We start from the raw sequence: 11,928 nt of genomic DNA, 5'->3' as shown, positions 1-11,928 counted from the left end.
CCCTGATGAACACGGAGGTAAAAATCCTCAACAAAACACTAGCAAACTAAATATAATAGCACATCAAAAAGATTATATCCTATGAGCAAGCGGGATTTATCCCAGAGATGTAAGGATGGCTCAACATACACAAATTAATAAAAAAACCCAAAAAAACATACACAAATTAATAAATATGATACATGAAGGCCAAAAAACAAATGAACATCTCAATAGAGACAATAAAAGCATTTGATAAAATTCAACATACCTTCATGATAAAAACTCCTAACAAATTAGATATAGAAGGGACATAATACAATAAAGCCCATATATGACAAACCCACAGCTAACATCATATTGAATGGGGAAACTAAGAACTGGAACAAGACAAAGATGCCCACTTTTACCACTCTTATTCATCATAGTACTGGAGGGTCCTAGCCAGAGAAATCAGGCAAGAGAAAGAAATAAAGGGCATCCAATTGCAAAGGAAGAAATAAAATTGTCCCTGTTTGCAGACGCATGATCTTATATATAGAAAAGCCTAAAGACTCTATCAAAACACCTATTAGAACTGATAAACAAATTCAGTAAAATTGCAGGATACAATATTAATATACAAGATCATTAGCATTCCTGTACACGAACAACAAACCACCTGAAAAAGAAATCAAGAAGGCAATGCCATGTACTATAGCTACAAAAAAAAAATGCCTAGGAATACATTTAACCAAGGAGGTGAAAGACCTCTACAAGGAAAACTACAAAACACTGATGACAGAAATTAAAGAGGATACAACCAAATGGAAAGATTTCCCATGTTCATGGAACAGAAAAATTAATATTGGTAAAATGACCACACTGTTCAAAGCAATCTACAGATTCAATGCAATCCCTATCAAAATACCAATGATATTCTTCACAGAAATAGAAAAAACAATCCTAAAATTTGTATGGAACCACATAAGACCCCAAATAACCAAGGCAATCCTGAGGAAAAAGAACAAAGCTGGAGGCATCACACTACTGGGCATCAAATTATACTACAAAGCTATCATAACCAAAACATCATGGCACTGGTACAAAAACAGACACATAGACCAATGGAATAGAATAGAGGACGCAGAAACATATCCATGTGTTTGCAGCCAACTGATTTTTAACAAAGGCACCAAGAACATACATTGGGGAAAGTAGAGCCTCTCCAATAAATGGTGCTGGGAAAACTGGACATCCATATGCAGAAGAATGAAACTAGACCCCAGTCTCTCATCATGCACAAAAATCAAATTAAAATGGATTAAAAAGTTAAATGAAAGACTCACACCAATAAAATTACTAGAAGAAAACATAGGGTAACACTTTAGGACATTGTCTGGGCAAAGATTTTATGGCCCAGATTTCAAAAGCACAGGGAACAACAACAACAAAAAATAGATAAGTGGGATTGTATCAAACTTCTAATAAAAAACTTCTGTACAGCAAAGGAAACAATCAAGAGTGAAGAGATAACTTGTTGCAACATAGAAAATATTTTCAAACTATTCATCTGACTAGGGCTTAATATCTAGACTACAAGGAGCTCAAATAACTCAACGGCAAAACCCCCCCCAAATAATTCCATTAAAAAGTGGCAAAAGGACATTAACAGACATTTCTCAAAAGACATACAAATGACCAACCAGTATATAAAAAAATGCTCAACATCACTAATCACTAGGGAAATGCAAATCAAAACCACAATGAGATAGGATCTCATCCCAGTTAGAATGGTTATTATCAAAAAGATAAAAAAAATGCTGGTAAGGATACACAGAAAGGAAATTGTTATACACTGTAGATGGGAATGTAAATTAATACAACCATTATGGAAAATGGTATGGAGGTTCTTCAAAAACAGAAATTAGAACTACCATATTATCCAGCAATCCCACTACTGGATATATACCCAAAGGAAAGGGAATCAGTATGTCTAAGAGGCATCTGTGCTCCTATATGCTTTGCAGCACTATTCATAATAGCCAAGATACGAAATCAAAGTAAGTATCCATCAACAGTTGAATGGATAAAGAAAATATGGTTATATATAAACAATGGAATACTATTCAGCCATAAAAGGTAATGAAATCCTGTCATTCATGGTAACATGGATGAGCCTGGAAGACATTAAATGCAGTAAGTCAGGTACAGAAAGATAAACAGTGCATGCTCTCACTCATATGTGGAAGCTAATAGTTAAGCTCAAAGAGAGTAGAATTATGGCTACTAGAGGCTTGGAAGTGTACTAGTGGGCTGGGAGTTGGGGGAGCTTTGGGAGAGGGTGGTTAATGGATGCAAAATTACCACTATGAGGGAGGAATAACTTCTAGTGTTCTATAGCACTACAGGGTGACTACAGTGAACAATAATTTACTATATAATTTCCAATAGCTAGAAGAGAGGATTTGAATATTCCCAACACAAAGAAATGGTGAATGTTTAAGCTGATGGATATGCTAATTACCTTGATTTGATCATTAAACATTGTATACATGTATTGAAATATCACTCTGTATCCCATAAATATGTACAATTATTACGTGCCAATTTAAAAAAAGCTTAAAGATCATACTGAATGAAAAAAACTTTGTTTACTTCTTTCTCCTTCTTTTAAGCATGTATACATTTCTTTTCTCCTAAGTTGTTTATAAAAAGATATCAAGTATCTATAGGCTATCTAAATGTTTTAAAATTTAAACAGCATTCTATTTTATTGGTGGGGATATGATTTATGGAACATGATAGCACTAGATGCTTTAAACTGTAGTCTGAAGGGACTAACAATTTATAGCCATTCAGGCAAGAACCTAGTAAACGTATTTTTTTTAATAAAGTCATCAGCTATTAATCAATGACTTCATTTGGTGACTATAGTTCTTCTTAAATCAAACATTTATTAAATACTTCAACATAAGTAGAAAATAGCCAGAAAATTCTGGGACACAGAAAAAGAAGAGTTGATACACATTACTGCCTATCCATTAATAGGTAGTCCATAAGTACCTGTGGAGTGAATAAGAATAAAAAGTTCATATTATCTCATGGTGCAAGAGTAGGGATAGCAAAGAAGGTAGGCCTCTATACTGTAGGTTTATGATATAATAGGGGAGGAAAAAGCAAAGGTCCAAAGACGTTCGATAAGTGCCACCAGAGTAATATAATTGAGGAGTTATACTAAAAGTATCACTATTTATTCTTTGGATAAAGAAACACACGCAAAGAGAATAACACAAAGTAAGACAAGTAGTCCTATTCTTTAGGATAATTTTGGGCAAAACTTCTCATTCATAATTATTAGCAAAGAGCAGTAAGGAAATAAGACATGTATAAGAAGGTATGCGATGACTGCTCTTTTGGGACCAAAGCAGGGACGCATATGGCCATGGTGGACAAGTGAGGGGGGTAGGTGGAAAGGGCTAGTTAAAAACAACTTTCCTTCTACTCAGCCTCCCATTGATCAAGTCTGGACTAACTAGCAGGAATCCTGTCCTTCCCCAAAGTATAAGCTCCTCACTGAAAATGATTAATTTGAAGACTGGAAAGGGAGGAGCAGAGACTTCCACTTAAATCAATTCATTCTTGCAACAGGACCATAGGCTTTACTACTTTAACTTTAGGCAAGTTTATCTGCAAGTCTTTCAGACATACTGTATCAATTTTAAGTATTTGTGATTGGGTTACTTTCTTGGTCATTCATGGAAAAACAAGGATCGAAGATTTAAAAAAAAAACCTAGGTACATGGAAACTCTAGGTCTTTTTTGCCGTACAGACAGTATGTCCGTCCTATTTAAAATCTACTTCCACAATTGCAAAGATGTGGAAACAACCCAAGGGTCCATCAATACATGAGTGGATTAATAAAATGTGGTATATGTATACCATGGAGTACTATTCAGCTTTAAGAAACAATGGTGATATAGCACCTCTTGTATTATCCTGGATAGAGCTTGAGCCCATTCTACTAAGTGAAGTATCCCAAGAATGGAAAAACAAGCACCACATGTACTCACCAGCAAATTGGTATTAACTGATCAACACATAAATGCACATATAAGAATAACATCTATTGGATGTCAGGCGGGGGGGGAGGGGACGGGTATATGCATACACAAAGAGTGTGATGCGCACCATCCGAGGGATGGACATGCTTGAAGCTTGGACTTGGGGGAGGAAGGGGGCAAGGGCAACATACGTAACCTAAACATCTGTACCCCCATAATATGCTGAAATAAAAAAAAAATAAAATCTACTTCCACTGAAATGCCAAATTAATTTTGCAGTTTCTTAAAAAATACAAAAACCTGAGATGAGATTTTCTCCAGAAAACTCTATCTAAATTTTTTTAATTCCTGGCTAATAAGGGATAATTTTATTTTAAGGAAGTCATGTTAAAAATATTCATTAAAAAAGAAAAAAAACACTTGAATTTTTCCAATTTGGCAACATCTAACACACAAGAAGTACATGTGATGCTAAAAAGATTTTCATAAATCATTATGAGCTGAAATGTTACCTACTGTTCTTATCTTTGGAAAATCTAGAATAATTTTAAAATCATGCCTCCTATCATTGAGATTCCAATACGAAGCACATGAAGGACACAGATCAATTATAAAGATTCAAAAGCTATCAAGTAATTCTCACAACCCAAAAGCCTATTAAAGGAAATTGAGAGTCCCATGCCAGACATACATTCCTATGTAAACATAAGAGAACTCTTACCATAAGTTGGGGTGCTTTCTCGTCTTCCTTGACTACTTGATCTTCCTTTTTCATATTCATAGCAATATAAGACAGTATCTTCTTCAACAATATTAAACCTCTTTCGATATTCCTGATCCAGAAATGAATTTGGTGACTCAGATCCCTTATGTACTGGCTTGCCTACCATATGTCCTCTGAGGTCTTCACAAGGAAGGTTTCCTTTTTCATCTCTAACAAAGGGTTAGAGTAAAGGAGAAGGATATAGGAAAGTGTTAGGATGGCAAAATGGTAGAGGGTTGAAAATACTATTAACATTCTTCCCATACAATGTATGTTTTGATCTTTCCAAACTTTCTTTGAGGTTTATAGGGCAATTTTTAATTATTCCTATTTTGCCAAAAAACAAAAATGACTTGCCTCAATGTCATATGGCTAATAACTGACAGAGCTAGAAATGAGCCACGGATCTTCTAACTTTTGCTCTAGTCCATTTTTCATTGTACCAGGTGATACAAAGAAAATTATCTTAGCATATAAGTTGCTTTTAGTGTTCAAGACAGTAGGTATAATGCTAACAATGTTAACCATATACCTTTTTTTCTGCCAATTTATCTAATTGATTCTCAGTAAAAATTTGTATTGCTTAAAAACAAAGATATGTTTAAGAACTACCATAAAGGGCACTGTGGCCTTAGGAACCAAATTAGCACCATATAAACTGTTATTGTAAGAATTTCAAACAGCATGTTATCCATTTAAAATAAATCTTAATGAAAATAATTATTCTCAATATTAAAACTCTATGTGTCTCATTTCAGAGCAAAAAGATACATTCACAGAACTCATTTTAAACTAATACATCAAACTCTCATTACACAACATTTCTTGTGGAGAGAAGGTAAAGAAATTGTATAAAATACGGAGTTTAAGAATGAAACTTAAGGTTATGGCAAGTTGATTTTTTTCTTCTATAGGATTCTAAAGAGAAAAATCTCTAAAAATTTATGATATCCCTCAAATCTATTACTCACACATAGGTGACTGGGCCCATAATGAGTGATATTTTGACAGAAATAGTCCTTTTAGAATTGGTTAAATTGAACCCTGTTTATTGCATGAAATGTTTCACTGATTAGCTATGAAATTTTTGTTAGAAAAGCTTGTCTTATAGAACGTGACTATAAATGTAAATGCAATTTCTTCACTTGTGGATCATTAGTTATATTTCCTCCAAGTACTTTAATTGCTTCCAGTTACCCTAAACAGTGTCATGAATAAATGCTTTCAAACCAGAAAAAATTTAATTTCATCTTGAGTAATAAGACTAAAAAAAATCTTAAATTTATTAACTGAATTATAAATAAGACAGACAAAAAGAACAAATTTTTAATTGCATCCTATTACATATTGTAAAATGGTGATGAGCTTATAAAAATGATATCAATTCCAAAATATGAGTCTTAGTCCAGCAAAAACCTGTATTTCTGTGTCAGTGTACAAAAGTCTAGATGTGTCCAAATGTAGAGAACTATATTCCCAATATTTGAAATATGTATAAAGTAGTAAATAACATTCTCAAGACTAACTGAATCGGCCAAATTGTCTTTATCTATTTAACTCATCATCAGGTAAGGTTGCCATTTGCATTGCCATTTACTCTTTCATTTTCAAATATAAAAGTACTGCTTATTACCAAGATATAACTATGTAGCCAGTTCTTAGGCAGCATGAAGGAAATAAATATAACATCAAGCCAGAATTTTATTTTCAGCTAGCTGAAAACTTTTCCTGAATAAATTGGTACTTTTTGTTACTGTTAGCCCACTATCAAAAAGAAATTGACACTGTAATTAGCGTGGAAACAACCCTAACGAACTCGTGGTACTGGAGTAAGGTTATGCCTATCTGTAAATGGGCAGACTTCTCTATGAGGCCTGTGAATGAATGTTAATGTAGCTGAGATCAGAGGGTGATTTAGCCGTATTAATATACCATGCTATATTCATATGGACATTTCTTGGGGCAGAAAATTGGAAGGGTTGGTATTTGCTACTCTATAATAATATAGAGGAGGAGCCTTATATCAGCAGGGAAGATTTGTTAAACATGTCTATACTGAACGTATTCAAATACGATATTTTGAATTGAGGAAAGTACAAAGCAAAAACAAACTTTTCAGTAGAATGAAGTGATACAAGCATTACGTGTATAAATGTGTGTGTATGATTATGTATGTACTCATGTCATTAGTCCCTGAAGAACTCAGTGTATTAATTCATTCTGTTGTGAATATTTTTTAACCTTTCTTAGTGTTAAACATTTATATATGTATATAATAAATCTATATGTTTGCTCTAGAAAGGATTTAGGAAACATTAAAAGAGCATCGCTTTAGTGAACTTCCCTTGTATCTAATGGCACGCAGCAGAGTTAATAAGAGAAATTATTGCTTAAACTTCACAGTTGAAAGACCTACAAATTCTTCATTTTTCTCACCAGAAATTTGGTTAAGTATAAAAATGTACTATTAATACATATTATGATAATGAAACTGTATAGTCATAGACATATAATACAATACCAACCAAATTTCATTCACTTCACATACATGTGTTGTGCTCTTTTAGAGAAAAAGGAACTTTTGTAATCACTTTTGTTTTCTGGAATAAGTGTGTTCAAAGAATTGTAATCACATAAAAAAATTCTGCCTAACTTGACAACCAGTCCTACCATTTTTAAGTCTTTGTATTTTTTTAAGATGAAAAAACTTTTTATTATTTACAATTCAAATTAAATGTATAATTTATACATGTTCACATACCATGAAAATGCCTAATCCTGCATAAACAAAGTTTTTTTTTTAATGTGGGAAAAAAAGAAATGTTCAGAAGAGTTAAATTAGGTCAACCACATTCATCCTCAAAATGAGAAAATGGGAAAAAAAGTGTCAAGACTGTATCTATAAAAAGAATGACAACTGTAAACAGTTTTATGACTATAACTTCAAGTCAAACCAGAAAATACAGATAATTTGAATAAAGGTGTGGTACAAAGGGGCTTTGATGCATGGATTATTCGGACTGCTATATCAAAAGATTATATGACTGGGTCACTAATAATTTGATTCAAAATGTACTTACAATATTCTGATAAATTATATACTGACCAAACTAAGAATCAATTACAGTGAGATAGTAAACACTAATTATGAATTTTACTGAAAAATTTGAAGCTTTCAAGCAATACTTACAAAAAAAGGACTACCATGTTGACTTTCAACCTCATATAATCTAGTATTTTTAAACAGCATGTTCAAGTTTTTATTGCCTTCAATATACTGCCTTAATAATATATTCTCCATGCTCTGAGGACAGAACTTTTGTCCTCTTTAAGTGTACTCTTCTGTACTCTTTTACTCTTTTCTCCTCTTAAATGTATTTTAAGTACTCTTTGTCTAGGAGACACTTCATAACAAGTTTCTCCCTACCCAAAAGAAAAGAACATTAAAAAACTACAGATATTTGATAAAAATAATTTTTTGATGTTTATCTGTACATGTAGCTGTGTGAAGAATAAGGCCTCTTAAAATCATTTGCGCCGAAATAAAAATCTTTCAAATTAAAACAAAAACAAACCATAAAAGAGTTGCTTCCTTTTTGGAATACACACACTTTCATTGCTTCTCATGCAAGAGTATTCAGAAGATCTGACACCGTCTTAATGAAATTAAAATGCAACTTCCGTTTTAATAGGATTTTGGATGGATTTGTACATCTAATTGTAAACTGAACATAAAACTGTAAATTATATATTAGAAAGATTTATGAAATTTCAGCTTAGTAAATTATATCTTATAAACCATGTTCCCATAGCTGCATTTAATTCTCAAAAATAAGAAAATATACATAAAACTGACTATAGCTTTATTACTACATGACAACATAGCATTTACAGATTTGCCATATTGCCATGTAGCATTTAGATCACATAATGACAGTAACCATCATATATAATGGAATATATACTTCTGAAACACGAGGTGTACTAAAGAATAATGAGAATTAACGCAAGGAATTCAGTTCTTTTATATACTGAAGAAACTTAGTTATGGCTTGAAAACAAGAGATCTTAAATTATTGTTTTTGAATGACTGCAGAACTAATTTAAAAACTGAATCAAATTCTTTGTGATTGGTATTAATTATCCCCATTTAGTGCTGGCCCTTTTCCATAATTTTTGTTTTCCACAAGGCTGGATATCAGAATGCCTTTGGGCAGAATGCATTATGGCATAAACCTGTATTCTTCCACACCTGCCAGGAATTTCAAATAATCTGGAAATGAAATAGAGATATAGCCTCAAGAAATCTAGAAAATAGACTTTAAAGGCAATTCATTCCCTTGTAAACTCCCTCTACTTCCTAAAAGAAACATTAATGAACTAATGAAGGAAAAATTCTAGATACAGAAGTATCAGGGGGAAAAAACTAATCTCCCTCCTCCTCATCATCTAAAAGTATCTTCCTCATTACCTACATTTAAGAAAGCATAAAAGTTATCTATAATTTCCTTTTTTTATAAAAAAAAAGTATATGAAATGTTTCAAAATAACCTTAGATTTCCTGAGGATTCTTAGCTAAAAAGTCTGACTTTTTCTTTACTTATCAAAATAATCCTAGTTGTTATTTAATATTACTTTCCTATTCTTTTGTACCGTATGAGATAATGGGTGTAAGATACTTAATGTACATGTTTAATACAAGTTAGTTATTATTATTATTATTAAGCAAAGTGCATTCTCTATAATGGGAATAATTTCCCAGAATATGTTCAGAACTGAGAAAATATTCAAGATGTTCCTTGAGAATTGACTTCACAGTTTACATGCTGTTAGGTTAGTCTTTGGCTAAAAGCTGCCTGGAACAACATGGTTAGTTTTATACCTGGGAATATACGGTTCTGCAGGAGGAGGGGGAATGTAGAGATCTTGGAGGGCAGAACTGTCTCTTTTGGTGGGTGTACTGATGGTGCTGGAAGGCGTGGCAACGCTGCTTGTGGGACTTCTAGGTATAAGAGGCTGGTTAAAATGAAAAAGAAAATACATACGCACACAAACAACACAAAAAACAACAACAACAATGACACATAGTTATCATTTTAAAATGATCTATTTCTGAAAAGTTTTTGAACTTGGCTGAAATCAAGAAGCATGTCATTTAGCACGTGGATATTCCTTTGAGTCTCCAAAACCAAATAATATATTACATTAGAGGTTTCCACTTAGTTCCCAACTCACCTTATTCTATGGTCTAACCACCTAAAAGCTATTTATAAGGCAAAAATACCATGCAGTGTTTCATAATGGGAAGATTTATTGCACAGTCAGAAACTTAATTAAATGAAATTAACTTTGTCAGAATCCCACCTTTGAAAGAAAGATAATGAAGAGTAACTTTCAAATTAGCTTACTCACATCCTGACTGCTATATGAGAAAGCTATTTTAGATCTTCTCCCAAAAAAGACAAACCATACTCCTAGGTTAGTAAAATGTTACAGATTCTCAGAAAAGGTTACAAAAATGGGAGTATAAAAGGCCAATATGAGAGAGTATTTTCTAGGAAAATGTACTTTTTTTCTGTCAATACAAACATAGTTAACTGTCTTACAGTCATTTTATGGTACAACTTCAAAAGTATGGTAATTAATGTAACACTATCATTTCACCTTTCATAGGCACACACATTTATCTATAGTTTAAAATAATCTTTTGTTGCATATCTATAGTTCTCATTTTCATGCCTGTATTTAAATACTAAATAGGAGGGATTTTTTAAAAAGTTAAGATAATATATATACTGAATTAAGCAGTACATCAGGATGCATTAACTAAAGAGCACTCCCAATTCCAAGCTGCAAGCATTTGAAAATAGTAGATTAAGAAATTATCCTAAAGTGAAATAAAATTCACAAATTTTTATGTTTATCTTACAGATCCTATTGATTAGCTATGCATACAATTAACATATTTAAAATAAGAACTTTAGTGCAACTGTAAACACAAAAATGATCACAAAATGAACTGTATCTTCACATGATGAGATGTCATTTTAGCCAATATGAAAACACTTTTAGCATATTTATATAGACCCACGGTTCTATTACTTTAATACGCATTGCTGGATGCTCAAAAATGGCATATTACAACTATTTTATATTGTGACAATACTTTTGTACACATAAACAAAATTTGTTCAAAAAGCCAAGCATAAATACAATGGAAAGTACAATGTAGGTCACAGGGGTAGGCTACATAATTTAGGACTCAGTTCATGGTTTTGACTTTCCTTGTTACACAGCTCACCTCAATAGCTTGAAATCGTACAACCTGCCAAAATGACGGTTAAGTTTTAATCTATGTGAAATAGAAACTAAAGAAAGAGAGAGAGGGGAAGGGATTGATAATGTATTTTGGGTCTTTACAATATTCCATCTTACATGATTTTTAAAAAGGTCAGAAGTTTTACATGCTAATTGAGGAATTTTGAAAGTATGTAATAACGACTATTATGTTTAACTATGCTAATTTTGGGATAGTGTCCAGTTAAACTATGCCTGTCTTTTAGGAACAAAACTCTTGGCAATGGGAAATCCTGAGATTATATAGGTAAAGAGGAATTACCTGTACTGATGAACACCTTTAAGCCCGAGAAAATAAAGAACTATTTTCTTTCTAAGGATATATTTCATGCTTCTATAACAGATCCTTGATCGATATATTCAATGATACATATATATAGTCACTGTAATGTGACTCTTTATATTGTTTTCCTCTCTGACAGGACATCTTGATTTTAAATACAGATGACACTAAACAATGAGTCTGACCAAAATTTCATCATAATAGAAATGTAATAAAGAAAACATTCATTGAACAGCATATTATTTTCCAATTCTTTTAGAAAGACACATCATGAGAGAAAAACTAATATTTGGTATGCTTTTTAAATGCTCTAATTGCTTTCTTACTTTAAAATATCCTAACACTGCAAATGAACTTAAAACCAAGTTCTAAAAGCATAAACTTTTAAATATAATCTAACTTAAATTTTTATTGTCTTCCCTCTCTTTTAGGGTCACTATTTCTATTTTGAGGACTTCTCTCCTTTACTTTTATTATCTATAGAACTAAAGATAATTTTTCC

At 32.3% G+C, this 11,928-nt stretch overlaps 1 protein-coding gene across 2 annotated transcripts in view; it reads right to left on the bottom strand.

Moving 5' to 3' along the window:
* The window catches only part of CNKSR2 (connector enhancer of kinase suppressor of Ras 2), a 284,669-nt gene that overhangs the window by 110,111 nt on the left and 162,630 nt on the right, over positions 1 to 11,928 (bottom strand). For both annotated transcript variants that reach the window (XM_012656319.1, XM_012656320.1), the window contains exons 10-11: positions 9,669 to 9,802; positions 4,745 to 4,956 (exon numbers count right to left, since the gene is read on the bottom strand). In XM_012656319.1, coding sequence (XP_012511773.1) covers positions 4,745 to 4,956; positions 9,669 to 9,802 — 346 coding nt within the window. The remainder of the gene's footprint in view (positions 1 to 4,744; positions 4,957 to 9,668; positions 9,803 to 11,928) is intronic.

The sequence above is a fragment of the Propithecus coquereli genome, unplaced genomic scaffold, assembly GCF_000956105.1.
Source record: "Propithecus coquereli isolate 6110/MARCELLA unplaced genomic scaffold, Pcoq_1.0 Scaffold50, whole genome shotgun sequence".
Lineage (NCBI taxonomy): Eukaryota > Metazoa > Chordata > Mammalia > Primates > Indriidae > Propithecus > Propithecus coquereli.
This window is presented reverse-complemented; position numbering and strand designations above follow the sequence as displayed.